Genomic DNA, 19,949 nt, shown 5'->3' on the forward strand with positions numbered 1-19,949 from the left:
TTGTTGGGTCTACTCTAATTTTGTAGGTAATATTTTGGTACTTGATGCATGCTAACGTTCACATCCTAGTTAGCATTTTAAAGCGTCAAATATTTAGTTAATTTAGTTTGTTTTTAGTCGGCTCTCTTGGTTGCTTTGTTGGGTCTGCTCTAATTTTGTAGGTAATATTTTGGTACTTAATGCATGCTAACGTTCACATCCTAGTTAGCATTTTAAAGCGTCAAATATTTAGTTAATTTAGTTAGTTTTTACCTAATTTTGTAGGTAATTTTTTGGTACTTGATGCATGCTAACATTAGCATCCTAGCATGTTAAACACATTTTTTCCAGATACTACTGCTAATTTTGCAGGTACATACCTCAGTGTCAAATATTTTGATAATTTAGTTCGTTTTTAGTCGGCTCTCTTGGTTGCTTTGTTGGGTCTGCTCTAATTTTGTAGGTAATATTTTGGTACTTGATGCATGCTAACGTTCACATCCTGGTTAGCATTTTAAAGCGTCAAATATTTAGCAAATTTAGTTAGTTTTTACCTAATTTTGTAGGTAATATTTTGGTACTTGATGCATGCTAATGTTAGCATCCTAGCATTTTAAACACAATTTTTCAGATACTACTGTTAATTTTGCAGGTACATACCTCAGCGTCAAATATTTTGTTAATTTAGTTCGTTTTTAGTCGGCTCTCTTGGTTGCTTTGTTGGGTCTGCTCTAATTTTGTAGGTAATATTTTGGTACTTGATGCATGCTAACGTTCACATCCTAGTTAGCATTTTAAAGCGTCAAATATTTAGTTAATTTAGTTAGTTTTTACCTAATTTTGTAGGTCATATTTTGGTACTTGATGCATGCTAACGTTAGCATCCTAGCATTTTAAACACATTTTTTCCAGATACTACTGCTAATTTTGCAGGTACATACCGCAGTGTCAAATATTTTGTTAATTTAGTTCGTTTTTAGTCGGCTCTCTTGGTTGCTTTGTTGGGTCTGCTCTAATTTTGTAGGTAATATTTTGGTACTTGATGAATGCTAACGTTCACATCCTAGTTAGCATTTTAAAGCGTCAAATATTTAGTTAATTTAGTTAGTTTTTACTTAATTTTGTAGGTAATATTTTGGTACTTGATGCATGCTAACGTTAGCAGCCTAGCATTTTAAACACATTTTTTCCAGATACTACTGCTAATTTTGCAGGTACATACCTCAGTGTCAAATATTTTGTCAATTTAGTTCGTTTTTAGTCGGCTCTCTTGGTTGCTTTGTTGGGTCTGCTCTAATTTTGTAGGTAATAGTTTTTGGTACTTGATGAATGCTAACGTTCACATCCTAGTTAGCATTTTAAAGCGTCAAATATTTAGTTAATTTAGTTAGTTTTTACCTAATTTTGTAGGTAATATTTTGGTACTTGATGCATGCTAACGCTAGCATCCTAGCATTTTAAACACATTTTTTCAGATACTACTGCTAATTTTGCAGGTACTCCGTGTCGAATATTTAGTTAATTTAGTGAGTTTTTAGCTAATTATGTAGGTAGAATTTTGGTACTTGATGCACGCTAACGTTCACTTCCGAGTTAGCATTTTAAACACATTTTTCAGATTCTACGGCTAATTTTGCAGGTACATACCTCAGCGTCAAATATTTAGTTTATTTAGTTAGTTTTTAGCAAATTTTGTAGGCAATACTTTGGTACTTGATGCATGCTAATGTTAGCATCCCTAGCATTTTATACACATTTTTTTCAGATACTACTGCTAATTTTGCAGGTACATACCTCAGCGTCAAATATTTAGTTAATTTAGTTAGTTTTTAGCTAATTTTGTAGGTAAAATTTTGGTACTTGATGCATGTTAACGTTAGCATCCTAGCATTTTAAACACAATTTTTCAGATACTACTGTTAATTTTGCAGGTACATACCTCAGCGTCAAATATTTTGTTAATTTAGTTCGTTTTTAGTCGGCTCTCTTGGTTGCTTTGTTGGGTCTGCTCTAATTTTGTAGGTAATATTTTGGTACTTGATGCATGCTAACGTTCACATCCTAGTTAGCATTTTAAAGCGTCAAATATTTAGTTAATTTAGTTAGTTTTTACCTAATTTTGTAGGTCATATTTTGGTACTTGATGCATGCTAACGTTAGCATCCTAGCATTTTAAACACATTTTTTCCAGATACTACTGCTAATTTTGCAGGTACATACCGCAGTGTCAAATATTTTGTTAATTTAGTTCGTTTTTAGTCGGCTCTCTTGGTTGCTTTGTTGGGTCTGCTCTAATTTTGTAGGTAATATTTTGGTACTTGATGAATGCTAACGTTCACATCCTAGTTAGCATTTTAAAGCGTCAAATATTTAGTTAATTTAGTTAGTTTTTACTTAATTTTGTAGGTAATATTTTGGTACTTGATGCATGCTAACGTTAGCAGCCTAGCATTTTAAACACATTTTTTCCAGATACTACTGCTAATTTTGCAGGTACATACCTCAGTGTCAAATATTTTGTCAATTTAGTTCGTTTTTAGTCGGCTCTCTTGGTTGCTTTGTTGGGTCTGCTCTAATTTTGTAGGTAATAGTTTTTGGTACTTGATGAATGCTAACGTTCACATCCTAGTTAGCATTTTAAAGCGTCAAATATTTAGTTAATTTAGTTAGTTTTTACCTAATTTTGTAGGTAATATTTTGGTACTTGATGCATGCTAACGCTAGCATCCTAGCATTTTAAACACATTTTTTCAGATACTACTGCTAATTTTGCAGGTACTCCGTGTCGAATATTTAGTTAATTTAGTGAGTTTTTAGCTAATTATGTAGGTAGAATTTTGGTACTTGATGCACGCTAACGTTCACTTCCGAGTTAGCATTTTAAACACATTTTTCAGATTCTACGGCTAATTTTGCAGGTACATACCTCAGCGTCAAATATTTAGTTTATTTAGTTAGTTTTTAGCAAATTTTGTAGGCAATACTTTGGTACTTGATGCATGCTAATGTTAGCATCCCTAGCATTTTATACACATTTTTTTCAGATACTACTGCTAATTTTGCAGGTACATACCTCAGCGTCAAATATTTAGTTAATTTAGTTAGTTTTTAGCTAATTTTGTAGGTAAAATTTTGGTACTTGATGCATGTTAACGTTAGCATCCTGGCATTTTAAACACATTTTTTCGAGATACTACTGCTAATTTTGCAGGTACATACCTCAGTGTCAAATATTTAGTTAACTTAGTTCGTTTTTAGTCGGCTCTCTTGGTTGCTTTGTTGGGTCTGCTCTAATTTTGTAGGTAATATTTTGGTACTTGATGTATGCTAACGTTCACATCTTAGTTAGCATTTTAAAGCGTCAAATATTTAGCTAATTTAGTTAGTTTTTACCTAATTTTGTAGGTAATATTTTGGTACTTGACGCATGCTAACGCTAGCATCCTAGCATTTTAAACAAATTTTTTCAGATACTACTGCTAATTTTGCAGGTACTCAGTGTCGAATATTTAGTTAATTTAGTGAGTTTTTAGCTAATTTTGTAGGTAGAATTTTGGTACTTGATGCATGCTAACGTTCACTTCCGAGTTAGCATTTTAAACATTTTCAGATACTACTACTAATTTTGCAGGTACATACCTCAGCGTCAAATATTTTGTTAATTTAGTGAGTTTTTAGCTAATTTTGTAGGTAGAATTTTGGTACTTGATGCATGGTAACGTTCACATCCTAGTTAGCATTTTAAACACATTTTTCAGATTCTACTGCTAATTTTGCAGGTACATACCTCAGCGTCAAATATTTAGTTTATTTAGTTAGTTTTTAGCTCTTTTTGTAGGTAATATTTTGGTACTTGATGCATGCTAACATTCACATCCTACTTAGCATTTTACACAAATTTTTTAGCAGCACAATCGTTAGCATTCTAATATTAGCATGCTAGCTCTTTTGCTAATTCTTTGGTACCTACGCATGCTAATGTTAGCATCCTAGCATTTTAAACACTTTTTCAGATACTACTAATTTTGCAGGTACATACCTCAGCGTCAAATATTTAGTTAATTTAGTTAGTTTTTAGTCGGCTCTCTTGGTTGCTTTGTTGGGTCTGCTCTAATTTTGTAGGTAATATTTTGGTACTTGATGCATGCTAACGTTTACATCCTAGTTAGCATTTTAAACACATTTTTCAGATTCTACGGCTAATTTTGCAGGTACATACCTCAGCGTCAAATATTTAGTTAATTTAGTTAGTTTTTTAGCTAATTTTTTAGGTAAAATTTTGGTACTTGATGCATGATAACGTTCACATCCTAGTTAGCATTTTAAACACATTTTCAGATACTACTACTAATTTTGCAGGTACATACCTCAGCGTCAAATATTTAGTTAATTTAGTTAGTTTTTAGCTAATTTTGTAGGTAAAATTTTGGTACTTGATGCATGATAACGTTCACATCCTAGTTAGCATTTTAAACACATTTTCAGATACTACGGCTAATTTTGCAGTTACATACCTCAGCGTCAAATATTTAGTTTAGTTTTTAGCTCATTTTGTAGGTAATATTTTGGTACTTGATGCATGCTAACGTTCACATCCTAGTTAGCATTTTACACAATTTTTTTAGCAGCACAATCGTTAGCATTCTAATATTAGCATGCTAGCTCTTTTGCTAATTCTTTGGTATCTACACATGCTAACGTTAGCATCCTAGCATTTTAAACACACTTTTTCAGATACTACTAATTTTGCAGGTACATACCTCAGCGTCAAATATTTAGTTAGTTTTTAGTCGGCTCTCTTGGTTGCTTTGTTGGGTCTGCTCTAATTTTGTAGGTAATATTTTGGTACTTGATGCATGCTAACGTTCACATCCTAGTTAGCATTTTAAACACATTTTTCAGATTCTACGGCTAATTTTGCAGGTACATACCTCAGTGTCAAATATTTAGTTAATTTAGTTAGTTTTTTAGCTAATTTTGTAGGTAATATTTTGGTACTTGATGCATGCTAACGTTAGCATCCTAGCATTTTAAACACATTATCAGATACTACTGCTAATTTTGCAGGTACATACGTCAGCGTCAAATATTTTGTTAATTTAGTTAGTTTTTTAGCTAATTTTGTAGGTAATATTTTGGTACTTGATGCATGCTAACGTTAGCATCCTATCATTTTAAACACATTTTTTCAGATACTACTGCTAATTTTGCAGGTACATACCTCAGTGTCAAATATGCAGTTAATTTAAATAGTTTTTAGTCGGCTCTCTTGGTTGCTTTGTTGGGTCTGCTCTAATTTTGTAGGTAATATTTTGGTACTTGATGCATGCTAACGTTCACATCCTAGTTAGCATTTTAAACACATTTTTCAGATTCTACGGCTAATTTTGCAGGTACATACCTCAGCGTCAAATATTTAGTTAATTTAGTTAGTTTTGAGCTCATTTTGTAGGTAATATTTTGGTACTTGATGCATGCTAATGTTAGCATCCTATCATTTTAAACACATTTTTTCAGATACTACTGCTAATTTTGCAGGTACATACCCCAGCGTCAAATATTTAGTTAATTTAGTTAGTTTTGAGCTCATTTTGTAGGTAATATTTTGGTACTTGATGCATGCTAACGTTAGCATCCTATCATTTTAAACACATTTTTTCAGCTACTACTGCTAATTTTGCAGGTACATACCTCAGCGTCAAATACTTAGTTAATTTAGTTAGTTTTGAGCTAATTTTGGAGGTAATATTTTGATACTTGACGCGTGTTAGTTAGCATTTTAGCATACCAACATTAGCGTGGTAGCTTTTTAAGCTAATTCAGGTATACACTTCATTGTTATATGTTTAGATATTTCACTAATGCTAAAAATGATCAAGAGTTACTTATATCGACTGATATAAAACACAATGTACATGTAAATGTACAAGATGCTATAACAGTAAGTCAAGCAGTACTATGCAGTAAACATGTAGTACAGTATAGTACAAACCTATGTAGTTCATGACTGTCGCCATGAACTCAGTCCAGTGGCCTTTCCTGTAAGAATGCTTCACCTTGTCGGGCAAACTCTGATCCGGAAGGCATCTAAACACACACAAAATATAGGATATGCAATTTGTGAATGCTGAAATGCTCAAGCCGAACTTAAAATGCTAATATGACATGCTAACAGTTAGAATGCATCAAATACCAACTCATGTGACTATGAAGCATATGCATGTAAAATTAGCTTACAAAGTTAGCATGCTGTAAAAATGGCAACAACAACAACAAAGGATCTGCCCAATTTCCAGACGAACTCTTTTTGAACTGACCTTTCCTGTAAATTGTTTACGACCTTTTCTGTGAACTTTTTGCGACCTTTGTCCTTTGAAACAAAGGTGGCCATGTGGTCGTTGAGGGTACAAAATAAAAGGAGGAGGCATGCAATCTTTTGGCAGAGCGTGCTAAGATACTGTACAAGGGTACAGTGTACAGACGACTCTCCTCAATATTGAGTCCAAATTGAATTATGTCTCTGTTTGATTCTTTGCTTCTTGTCTTGTTTAATAGATGTCATCAGTGTTTGAACCTGACACTAATTTTAGCATGTTATCAGTTAGCATGTGTCAAGTACCAAGTTACTTGATTCTGAGGCGTTCGGTTACAAGATTGTCTAATAAAGTTAGCCACACCAATGTTAACCATGCCAACAGTTAGAAAATGTCAAGCACCAAGTCATATGGTAATGAAGTGTATGCATGCAAAAATTAGCTAAAAAGGTTGGCATGCTAATAACGTTAGCATGTTGTAAAAATGGCCAAAAAAAAGTTAGCATACTAGAATGCTAATGTTAGCATGTTATCAGTTAGCATGTGTCAAGTACCAAGTTACTTGATTCTGAGGCGTTCGGATGCAAAATTGGCTACAAAAGTTAGCATGCTAATGTTAGTATGATAAAAATGCTAACTGTCATGCAAACAGTCAACATGTGTCAAGTACCAAGTTATATGACTCCGAAACGTTCGGCTGCAAAATCGGCTAATAATGTTAGCACACCATTGTCAGCATGCTAATTTTATAATGCTAACAGTTAGCATTTGTCAAGTACCAAGTTATAAAACTGAGGCGTTGGGCTGCAAAATTGGCTTAAAGGTTAGCATGTTAATGTTAGTATGCTAGAATGCTATTGTTAGTTTGTTATCAGTTAGCATGTGTCAAGTACCAAGTTGTATGACTCGAAGATGTTGGGCTGTAAATTTGGCTACAAGAGTTAGCATGCTAATGTTAGTAGAATGCTAATGAATCAAAATCAATGTTGTTATGTTGCATACTAACAGTCAACATGTGTCAAGTACCAAATTGTATGACTCTATGAGGTGTTTGGCTATGAAAATGTCAGCATGCTACCACGCTAATTTAAGAATGCTAACAGTTAGCATTTGTCAAATACCAAGTTACAAAACTGAGGCGTTCGGCTGCAAAATTGGCTAAAAGGTTAGCATGTTAATGTTAGTATGCTAGAATTCTGACGTTAGCGTGTTATCAGTTAGCATGTGTTAAGTACCAGGTTATATGACTCAGAGGTGTTCGGATGCAAAATTGGCTATAAAAGTTAGCATGCTAATGTTAGTATGATAAAAAATGCTAACTGTCATGCGAACAGTTAACGTGTATCAAGTATCAAGTGATATGACTCTGAAGCGTTCGGCTGCAAAAATAGGCTAATAATGTTAGCACACCAATGTCAGCATGCTAACACGCTAATTTAAGAATGCTAACAGTTAGCATTTGTCAAATACCAAGTTATAAAACTGAGGCGTTCGGCTGCAAAATTGGCTAAAAGGTTAGCATGTTAATGTTAGTATGCTAGAATGCTGACGTTAGCGTGTTATCAGTTAGCATGTGTTAAGTACCAGGTTATATGACTCTGAGGTGCTCGGATGCAAAATTGGCTACAAAAGTTAGCATGCTAATGTTAGTATGATAAAAAAATGCTAACTGTCATGCGAACAGTTAACGTGTATCAAGTACCAAGTGATATGACTCAAGCATTCGGCTGCAAAAATCGGCTAATAATGTTAGCACACCAATGTCAGCATGCTAACACGCTAATTTTAGAATGCTAACAGTTAGCATTTGTCAAGTACCAAGTTATAAAACTGAGGCGTTGGGCTGCAAAATTGGCTAAAAGGTTAGCATGTTAATGTTAGTATGCTAGAATGCTGACGTTAGTGTGTCATCAGTTAGCATGTGTTAAGTACCAAGTTATATGACTCTGAGGTGCTCGGATGCAAAATTGGCTACAAAAGTTAGCATGCTAATGTTAGTATGATAAAAATGCTAACTGTCATGCAAACAGTCAGCATGTATCAAGTACCAAGTTATATGACTCTGAAACGTTCGGCTGCAAAATGGGCTAATAATGTTAGCACACCAATGTCAGCATGCAAACATGCTAATTCTATAATGCTACCAGTTAGCATATGTCAAGTACTAAGTTATATGACTCTGAAGCGTTCGGCTGCAAAATCGGCTCAGAAAGTTAGCACACCAATGTCAGCATGCTAACATGCTAATTTTATAATGCTAACAGTTAGCATATGTCAAGTACTAAGTTATATGAGTCTGAAGTGTTCGGCTGCAAAATCGGCTAACAAAGTTAGCACACCAATGTCAGCATGCTGACATGCTAATTTTATAATGCTAACAGTTAGCATACGTCAAGTACCAAGTTATATGACTCTGAAATGTTCGGCTGCAAAATCGGCTAATAAAGTTAGCACGCCAATGCCAGCATGCTGACATGCTAATTTTAGAATGCTAACAATTAGCATATGTCAAGTACTAAGTTATATGACTCTGAAGCGTTCGGCTGCAAAATCGGCTAATAATGATAGCACACCATTGTCGGCATTCTAACATGCTAATTTCATAATGCTAACAGTTAGCATATGTCAAGTACCAAGTTATATGACTCTGAAGCGTTCAGCTCCAAAATCGGCTAAGAAAGTTAGCACACCAATGTCAGCATGCTAACATGCTAATTTTATAATGCTAACAGTTAGCATATGTCAAGTGCTAAGTTATATGAGTCTGAAGTGTTCGGCTGCAAAATCGGCTAACAAAGTTAGCACACCAATGTCAGCATGCTGACATGCTAATTTTATAATGCTAACAGTTAGCATACGTCAAGTACCAAGTTATATGACCCTGAAACGTTCGGCTGCAAAATCGGCTAATAAAGTTAGCACACCAATGTTAGCATGCTAACATGCTAATTTCACAATGCTAACAGTTAGCATATGTCAAGTACCAAGTTATATGACACTGAAGCATTCGGCTGCAAAATCGTTTAACAAAGTTAGCACACCAATGTCAGCATGCTAACATGCTAATTTTATAATGCTAACAGTTAGCATATGTCAAATACCAAGTTATATGACTGAAGCGTTCGGCTGCAAAATCGGCTAATAAAGTTAGCACACCAATGTCAGCATGCTAACATGCTAATTTTATAATGCTAACAGTTAGCATATGTCAAGTACCAAGTTATATGACTCTGAAGCATTCGGCTGCAAAATCGGCTAATAAAGTTAGCACACCAATGTCAGCATGCTAAAATGCTAATTTTATAATGCTAACAGTTAACATATGTCAAGTACCAAGTTATATGACTGAAGGGTCCGGCTGCAAAATCGGCTAATAAAGTTAGCACACCAATGTCGGCATGCTAATTTTATAATGCTAACAGTTAGCATATGTCAAGTACTAAGTTATGACTCTGAAGCGTTCGGCTGCAAAAATCGGCTAATAATGTTGGCACACCAATGTCGGCATGCTAACATGCTAATTTTATCATGCTAACAGTTAGCATATGTCAAGTACCAAGTTATATGACTCTGAAGCATTCGGCTGCAAAATCGGCTAATAATGTTAGCACACCATTGTCGGCATTCTAACATGCTAATTTCATAATGCTAACAGTTAGCATATGTCAAGTACCAAGTTATATGACTCTGAAGCATTCGGCTGCAAAATCGGCTAATAAAGTTAGCATACCAATGTCAGCATGCTAACATGCTAATTTTATAATGCTAACAGTTAGCATATGTCAAGTACCAAGTTATATGACTCTGAAGCATTCGGCTGCAAAATCGGCTAATAAAGTTAGCACACCAAAGTCAGCATGCTAAAATGCTAATTTTATAATGCTAACAGTTATCATAGGTCAAGTACCAAGTTATATGACTCTGAAGCATTCGGCTGCAAAATCGGCTAATAAAGTTAGCACACCAATGTCAGCATGCTAAAATGCTAATTTTATAATGCTAACAGTTAGCATATGTCAAGTACCAAGTTATATGACTGAAGCGTCCGGCTGCAAAATCGGCTAATAAAGTTAGCACACCAATGTCGGCATGCTAATTTTATAATGCTAACAGTTAGCATATGTCAAGTACTAAGTTATATGACTCTGAAGCGTTCGGCTGCAAAAATCGGCTAATAATGTTGGCACACCAATGTCGGCATGCTAACATGCTAATTTTATCATGCTAACAGTTAGCATATGTCAAGTACCAAGTTATATGACTCTGAAGCATTCGGCTGCAAAATCGGCTAATAATGTTAGCAAACCATTGTCGGCATTCTAACATGCTAATTTCATAATGCTAACAGTTAGCATAAGTCAAGTACCAAGTTATATGACTCTGAAGCATTCGGCTGCAAAATCGGCTAATAAAGTTAGCACACCAATGTCAGCATGCTAAAATGCTAATTTCATAATGCTAACAGTTAGCATATGTCAAGTACCAAGTTATATGACTGAAGCGTCCGGCTGCAAAATCGGCTAATAAAGTTAGCACACCAATGTCGGCATGCTAATTTTATAATGCTAACAGTTAGCATATGTCAAGTACTAAGTTATATGACTCTGAAGCGTTCGGCTGCAAAATCGGCTAATAATGTTAGCACACCATTGTCGGCATTCTAACATGCTAATTTCATAATGCTAACAGTTAGCATATGTCAAGTACCAAGTTATATGACTCTGAAGCATTCGGCTGCAAAATCGGCTAATAAAGTTAGCACACCAATGTCAGCATGCTAACATGCTAATTTTATAATGCTAACAGTTAGCATATGTCAAGTACCAAGTTATATGACTCTGAAGGATTCGGCTGCAAAATCGGCTAATAAAGTTAGCACACCAATGTCGGCATGCTAATTTTATAATGCTAACAGTTAGCATACGTCAAGTACCAAGTTATATGACTCTGAAGCGTTCGGCTGCAAAATCGGCTAAGAAAGTTAGCACACCAATGTCAGCATGCTAACATGCTAATTTTATAATGCTAACAGTTAGCATATGTCAAGTACTAAGTTATATGACTCTGAAGCATTCGGCTGCAAAATTGGCTAATAATGTTAGCACACCATTGTCAGCATGCTAACATGCTAATTTTATAATGCTAACAGTTAGCATATGTCAAGTACCAAGTTATATGACTGAAGCGTTCGGCTGCAAAATCGGCTAATAAAGTTAGCACACCAATGTCAGCATGCTAACATGCTAATTTTATAATGCTAACAGTTAGCATATGTCAAGCACCAAGTTATATACTCTGAAGCGTTCGGCTGCAAAATCGGCTAATAAAGTTAGCACACCAATGTCAGCATGCTAACATGCTAATTTTATAATGCTAACAGTTAGCATATGTCAAGTACCAAGTTATATACTCTGAAGCGTTCGACTGCAAAATCGGCTAATGTTAGCACACCATTGTCAGCATGCGAACATGCTAATTTTATCATGCTAACAGTTAGCATGTCAAGTCCCAAGTTATATGATTCTGAAGCGTTCAGCTGCAAAATCGGCTAATAAAGTTAGCACACCAATGTCAGCATGCTAACATGCTAATTTTATAATGCTAACAGTTAGCATATGTCAAGTACCTAGTCATATGACATCATTTGCTAAAAAAGTGAGCATGCTAATTAAGATTTGACATGTAGTTCAGCATATATTGATTGTTTATATTAAAGTTTGGACGCCCCTGTTTATTTTTTTACCTGATCACCCAAGTGTCGCTGTTGTCATCGACCACCGTGTGGTCGAAATCGAACACCATCAAAGTCTTCATCGTTCACCTGCAGCAACAAAACACTCAATTTAATGGCAGCCAATCAAAGAAGGAGAAAGTCAAAGTCTGACACGCCCCCTAAATGTTGACACAATGCATCGAACAAATATAAACAAAGTGCGGCCCGGGGGCCATTTGCAGGCCGCAGCTGTTTTTTTTTTTAAGTCCAGTGGCACATTCTAAAAATATTATTGAAAAATATTTTTTAAATAGAGGATATATGTTGCATTTTTTTCTTTAAAAGCGTCATTGCTCAAAACATAATAATGAATCAAAATCAATGTTGTTATGAATCATTTACCTATTCCAAGCTCCAATTAACTTGCATCAAAAAGTTCCACTTTGAAATATTTTGGGGGGAAATTATTTCACTATTTGGATTCACTCGAGGGAGTACTTGAGAGTGCTCCCCCGGGTGATTCCCTCGTTCTACTGGGGGACTTCAACGCTCATATTGGCAACGACAGTGAAACCTGGAGAGGCGTGATTGGGAAGAATGGCCGCCCGGATCTGAACCCAAGTGGTGTTTTGTTATTGGACTTTTGTACCCGTCACGGATTGTCCATAACGAACACCATGTTCAAGCATAAGGGTGTCCATATGTGCACTTGGCACCAGGACACCCTAGGCCGCAGTTCTATGATCGACTTTGTAGTTGTGTCATCGGATTTGCGGCCTCATGTTTTGGACACTCGGGTGAAGAGAGGGGCGGAGCTTTCTACCGATCACCACCTGGTGGTGAGTTGGCTGCGATGGTGGGGGAGGATGCCGGACAGACCTGGCAGGCCCAAACGCATTGTGAGGGTTTGCTGGGAACGTCTGGCAGAGTCTCCTGTCAGAGAGAGTTTCAATTCCCACCTCCGGAAGAACTTTGAACATGTCACGAGGGAGGTGCTGGACATTGAGTCCGAGTGGACCATGTTCCGCACCTCTATTGTCGAGGCGGCTGATTGGAGCTGTGGCCGCAAGGTAGTTGGTGCCTGTCGTGGCGGTAATCCTAGAACCCGTTGGTGGACACCGGCGGTGAGGGATGCCGTCAAGCTGAAGAAGGAGTCCTATCGGGTTCTTTTGGCTCATAGGACTCCTGAGGCAGCGGACAGGTACCGACAGGCCAAGCGGTGTGCGGCTTCAGCGGTCGCGGAGGCAAAAACTCGGACATGGTAGGAGTTCGGGGAAGCCATGGAAAACGACTTCCGGACGGCTTCGAAGCGATTCTGGACCACCATCCACCGCCTCAGGAAGGGGAAGCAGTGCACTACCAACACCGTGTATGGTGCGGATGGTGTTCTGCTGACCTCGACTGCGGAAGTTGTGGATCGGTGGAGGGAATACTTCGAAGACCTCCTCAATCCCACCAACACGTCTTCCTATGAGGAAGCAGTGCCTGAGGAATCTGTGGTGGGCTCTCCTATTTCTGGGGCTGAGGTTGCTGAGGTAGTTAAAAAGCTCCTCGGTGGCAAGGCCCCGGGGGTGGATGAGATCCGCCCGGAGTTCCTTAAGGCTCTGGATGCTGTAGGGCTGTCTTGGTTGACAAGACTCTGCAGCATCGCGTGGACATCGGGGGAAGTACCTCTGGATTGGCAGACCGGGGTGGTGGTTCCTCTCTTTAAAAAGGGGAACCGGAGGGTGTGTTCTAACTATCGTGGGATCACACTCCTCAGCCTTCCCGGTAAGGTCTATTCAGGTGTACTGGAGAGGAGGCTACGCCGGATAGTCGAACCTCGGATTCAGGAGGAACAGTGTGGTTTTCGTCCTGGTCGTGGAACTGTGGACCAGCTCTATACTCTCGGCAGGGTCCTTGAGGGTGCATGGGAGTTTGCCCAACCAGTCTACATGTGCTTTGTGGACTTGGAGAAGGCATTCGACCGTGTCCCTCGGGAAGTCCTGTGGGGAGTGCTCAGAGAGTATGGGGTTTCGGACTGTCTGATTGTGGCGGTCCGCTCCCTGTATGATCAGTGTCAGAGCTTGGTTCGCATTGCCGGCAGTAAGTCGGACACGTTTCCGGTGAGGGTTGGACTCCGCCAAGGCTGCCCTTTGTCACCGATTCTGTTCATAACTTTTATGGACAGAATTTCTAGGCGCAGTCAAGGCGTTGAGGGGATCCGGTTTGGTGGCTGCAGGATTAGGTCTCTGCTTTTTGCAGATGATTTGGTCCTGATGGCTTCATCTGGCCAGGATCTTCAGCTCTCACTGGATCGGTTCGCAGCTGAGTGTGAAGCGACTGGGATGAGAATCAGCACCTCCAAGTCCGAGTCCATGGTTCTCGCCCGGAAAAGGGTGGAGTGCCATCTCCGGGTTGGGGAGGAGATCTTGCCCCAAGTGGAGGAGTTCAAGTACCTCGGAGTCTTGTTCACGAGTGAGGGAAGAGTGGATCATGAGATCGACAGGCGGATCGGTGCGGCGTCTTCAGTAATGCGGACGCTGTATCGATCCGTTGTGGTGAAGAAGGAGCTGAGCCGGAAGGCAAAGCTCTCAATTTACCGGTCGATCTACGTTCCCATCCTCACCTATGGTCATGAGCTTTGGGTTATGACCGAAAGGACAAGATCACGGGTACAAGCGGCCGAAATGAGTTTCCTCCGCCGGGTGGCGGGGCTCTCCCTTAGAGATAGGGTGAGAAGCTCTGTCATCCGGGGGGAGCTCAAAGTAAAGCCGCTGCTCCTCCGCATCGAGAGGAGCCAGATGAGGTGGTTCGGGCATCTGGTCAGGATGCCACCCGAGCGCCTCCCTAAGGAGGTGTTTAGGGCATGTCCGACCGGTAGGAGGCCACGAGGAAGACCCAGGACACGTTGGGAAGACTATGTCTCCCGGCTGGCCTGGGAACGCCTCGGGATCCCCCGGGAGGAGCTGGACGAAGTGGCTGGGGAGAGGGAAGCCTGGGCTTCCCTGCTTAGGCTGCTGCCCCCGCGACCCGACCTCGGATAAGCGGAAGAAGATGGATGGATGGATGGATGGAATTATTTCATATTTATTGTGTTTGCTATGTAAGGTCAAAGGTCAGAGAGACGTATTATCATTTTTAATGAGCATTTACATTCCCGGGAACGAAATTACGTTTCTCCCAAAAAAAATTCTATGAAAAAATTCATTTAAAAACAGTTTTCTTTGACAAAAAGGGCATAAACATTAAAAAAAAAAAAATTAAATAAAAATAAAAACTAATAATCGACGAATAGATCTGAGGTTGATTTAGATCAGGGGTCTCCAAACTTTTTGACTCAGGGGCCGCATTAGTTTAAAAAAATTGGCCGGGGGCCGGGCTGTATATATGTGTGTGTATATATATATATATATATATATATATATATATATATACATATATATATATATATATATATATATATATATATATATATATATATATACACATGTGTATATATATATATATATATATATATATATATGTATATATATATATATATATATATATATATATACACATGTATACATATATATATATATATATATATATATATATATATATATATATATATATATATGTATATATATACACATGTGTATATATATATATATATATATATATATATATATATATATATATATATATATAAAATACACATATATATATATATATATATATATATATATATATATATATATATATATATATATATATATATATATATATATGTCTTAATAAGGTTATCCAAAAAATAGTGCTCGATACCGTAGTAGAGCGCAATATATGTATGTGTGGGGGAAAAAAAATCACAAGACTATTTCATCTCTACAGGCCTGTTTCATGAGGGGGGGTACCCTCAATCGTCAGGAGATTTTAATGGGAGCATTCGCATACCATGGTTTATATAGGGCACAGAGTGGGTGGGTACAGGCTGGCCTAGGGGCGTGGTGATTGGTTCATGTGTTACCTAGGAGGTGTTTCCGTCTATGGCGGCATGTTGTTACAATTTCGCTGCGCTTGTTGAGGGATGACAGGTCTGGACGGTAGATAATAAACAGTTTCTCTTTCAAGCATAGGTTGCATCTTTTATTACCACTATTGTAAGGTGTGCTGGATGCAAGAATTTGCCATGTTATTGAATATTCAACATTATTGTCTTTGAGGTCCCAAATGTGTTTGCTGAGTTCTGTGGTATTTCGCAGGTTTTTGTTCCTGAAAGAAGCCTTGTGGTTGTTCCATCTGGTTTTGAATTCACCCTCGGTTAATCCTACATATGTGTCGGATGTGTTAATGTCCTTGCGTATTACCTTAGATTGGTAGACAACTGATGTTTGTAAGCATCCCCCGTTGCATCACTCGTTGGGAGTTTCCTCCTCTCCCAGCTCGCTAGCCTCAATCTGAACCTTGGTATTTACCGTGATGACGGACTGGCAGTGTGTCGCGCCTCGCCAAGGAGCAGCGAGAATACCAAGAAGCGCATATGCCAAATTTTCAAAGAGAACGGCCTACGGATCACGATTGAAGCCAACAAGCAAACCGTCAACTTTCTTGACGTCACTTTCAACCTGAGAAATAACAGCTACCAACCATTCACGAAACCCAACACAACACTCCAATACGTGCACCATGACAGCAACCACCCACCCACCACCACGAAAAGAATACCTACCGGAATCAATAAAAGGCTATCGATGCTGTCATCTAGCAAAGCTGAATTTGACCAAGCAACCCCCCCGTACCAAAAAGCCCTTGATGAAAGCGGATACAATTTCACCCTCACCTATGAACCCACGCCAGGAAACCAGCCAAAAAAGAACAGAAAACGAAACGGCATCATCTGGTACAACCCCCCATACAGCAAAAACGTCTCAACGAACATTGGACACAAATTCCTCAACCTGATAGACAAACACTTTCCCAAAGACAACAACCTAAGAAAAGTATTCAACAAGAACAACATCAAATTGAGCTACAGCTGCATGAACAATATACGACAAATCATCTCAAACCACAACAAAACAATTGCAAATGAGCCGTCGACCCCCAGTCAGAACGACTCCAAAACCAACAAAGCATGTAACTGTCGAAAGAAACCTGATTGCCCCCTCAACGGGGGATGCTTACAAACATCAGTTGTCTACCAATCTAAGGTAATACGCAAGGACATTAACACATCCGACACATATGTAGGATTAACCGAGGGTGAATTCAAAACCAGATGGAACAACCACAAGGCTTCTTTCAGGAACAAAAACCTGCGAAATACCACAGAACTCAGCAAACACATTTGGGACCTCAAAGACAATAATGTTGAATATTCAATAACATGGCAAATTCTTGCATCCAGCACACCTTACAATAGTGGTAATAAAAGATGCAACCTATGCTTGAAAGAGAAACTGTTTATTATCTACCGTCCAGACCTGTCATCCCTCAACAAGCGCAGCGAAATTGTAACAACATGCCGCCATAGACGGAAACACCTCCTAGGTAACACATGAACCAATCACCACGCCCCTAGGCCAGCCTGTACCCACCCACTCTGTGCCCTATATAAACCATGGTATGCGAATGCTCCCATTAAAATCTCCTGACGATTGAGGGTACCCCCCTCATGAAACAGGCCTGTAGAGATGAAACAGTCTTGTGATTTTTTTTTCCCCACACATACATATATATATATATATATATATATTAGGGCTGTGAATCTTTGGGTGTCCCACGATTCGATTCAATATCAATTCTTGGGGTCACGATTAGATTCAAAATCGATTTTTTTTTTTTTTCTCAATTCAACACGATTCTCGATTCAAAAACTATTTTTTTTCCCGATTCAAAAAGATTCTCTTCATTCAATACATAGGATTTCAGCAGGATCTACCCCAGTCTGCTGACATGCAAGCAGAGTAAAAAGCTTTTATAATTGTAAAGGACAATGTTTTATCAACTGATTGCAATAATGTACATTTGTTTTAACTATTAAATGAAGCAAAAATATGACTTATTTTATCTTTGTGAAAATATTGGACACAGTGTGTTGTCAAGCTTATGAGATGCGATGCAAGTGTAAGCCACTGTGACATTATTGTTCTTTATTTTTATTTTTATAAATGTCTAATGATAATGTCAATGAGGGATTTTTAATCACTGCTATGTTGAAATTGTAACTAATATTGATACTGTTGTTGATAATATTCATTTTTGTTTCACTACTTTCGGTTTGTTCTGTGTCGTGTTTGTGTCTCCTCTCAATTGCTCTGTTTATTGCAGTTCCGAGTGTTGCTGGGTCGGGTTTGGTTTTGGAATTGGATTGCATTGTTATGGTATTGCTGTGTATTGTTTTGTTGGATTGATTAATTAAAAAAATAAAAAAAAATAAAAAAATGTTTTAAATAAATAAACAAAACAAAAAAATCGATTTAAAAAAAAAAGAGAATCGATTCTGAATCGCACAGTGAGAATCACGATTCGAATTCGAATCGATTTTTTCCCACACCCCTAATATATATATATATATATATATATATACATTTGTTTTTTACCTACATATATATATATTTACATATATATATATATATATATATATATATATATTTACATATAGATATATATTTACATATAGACATATATTTACATATATATATTTATTTACATATATATGTACATACACATATATATATATATACGTTAGGTCAAGAAAAACAGAGGCTATATCATCCCTACAAGCCTGTTTTGCAGGGTTCCCTTTTCAGGGGATTTTATATAATAAATAAATGTAAAAAATAATAAATAATTTTTCTCATTTTTAACACTTCATGAGTCCTTTTGGAAAACATGGTTTTGACAAAAAGCAAATAAAAAATAAATAATATAATCAATCAAATCCCCTGAAGAGCAGGGAAACCTGCGAAACAGGCTTGTAGGGATGATATAGCCTGTGTTTTTTCCTGACCTAACGTATATTCCGCTCTACTCCGGTATTGAGTACAGCATAACGGATAAATCACAGAAACCTTGACTATATATATATATATATATATATTTTATGTTTTTTATTTTTATTTTTTATTTTTTTCCCCCTCACGCAATTGACTGAAAGTGCGCGCACTTGGAGACCCCGAGAGTAGCAAGCAGTAGAAAATGTATTAGAAGCGACAGATTTAAAAAAAAATAATGATTGAAAAAAATAAATAAATAAAAATGTTTTGAACTTGGGACTTCCTGTGGGCCGGACTTTGGATGCTGGCGGGCTGTATCCGGCACACAGGCCGTAGTTTGGGGACTACTTAGATAATTAAGCTTTGAAAGTTTAAAAAAAAAATAACATATGACTAATTTTTAACACTTTATGAGCCCTTTGGGAAAACATGGTTTTGACAAAAAGCGAATTAAAAATAATTAAAACTATAAAACAACAGACAGACCGGAAGTTGATCTAGAGATTTAAGCATTGAATTAAAATTGTAAAAAAATATATAAGACTTATTTTTAACATAAGCATGACTTGAGACCCCCTCGGGGTTAAAAAAGTGAAAATGAAACATATCAAAATGTCCCCGGCATGCTTTGATCTACAGCACATATTGAAAAATATACTCACTTTTAAATCTCAATCTGAGCTTCCTTTAGATGGACTTTGGTGGCATTTTTTTTTTTTTTAATCAAAAGGTCTTCTGTGTTTCTAATTCAGACATGTCCTGGAGAAAACGACACCTTGTGATCGCCACGAAACTAAAGCGAGTTTTATATTTTTTGTGAACAATTGTCGCCAAAACCAAAACGTTAACAAACGAAAACAAACGGCCCGCTTTAACTTCCGCTATGACGTCATCCTCGCTGTGTTCTTCTCTCGTTTCTTGCTCGCTCGGTGCTGCCACCTGCCGGTACTATTGCCACAGTGCAAGTCCTAAAATGCATTC

At 37.6% G+C, this 19,949-nt stretch overlaps 1 protein-coding gene across 2 annotated transcripts in view; it reads right to left on the reverse strand.

Moving 5' to 3' along the window:
* The window catches only part of phospho2 (phosphatase, orphan 2), a 33,961-nt gene that overhangs the window by 13,570 nt on the left and 442 nt on the right, over positions 1–19,949 (reverse strand). Inside the window, exons 1-3 of one of the 2 annotated variants that reach the window (XM_061963669.1) lie at positions 19,631–19,892; positions 12,037–12,114; positions 5,972–6,066 (exon numbers count right to left, since the gene is read on the reverse strand). In XM_061963669.1, coding sequence (XP_061819653.1) covers positions 5,972–6,066; positions 12,037–12,107 — 166 coding nt within the window. In that variant the 5' untranslated portion in view covers positions 12,108–12,114; positions 19,631–19,892. Of the gene's footprint in view, positions 1–5,971; positions 6,067–12,036; positions 12,115–19,630; positions 19,893–19,949 lie in introns of those variants that run through there. The other variant, XM_061963670.1, reaches the window with a different exon arrangement.

The sequence above is a fragment of the Nerophis lumbriciformis genome, linkage group LG06, assembly GCF_033978685.3.
Source record: "Nerophis lumbriciformis linkage group LG06, RoL_Nlum_v2.1, whole genome shotgun sequence".
In the NCBI taxonomy this organism is placed as follows: Eukaryota; Metazoa; Chordata; class Actinopteri; order Syngnathiformes; family Syngnathidae; genus Nerophis; species Nerophis lumbriciformis.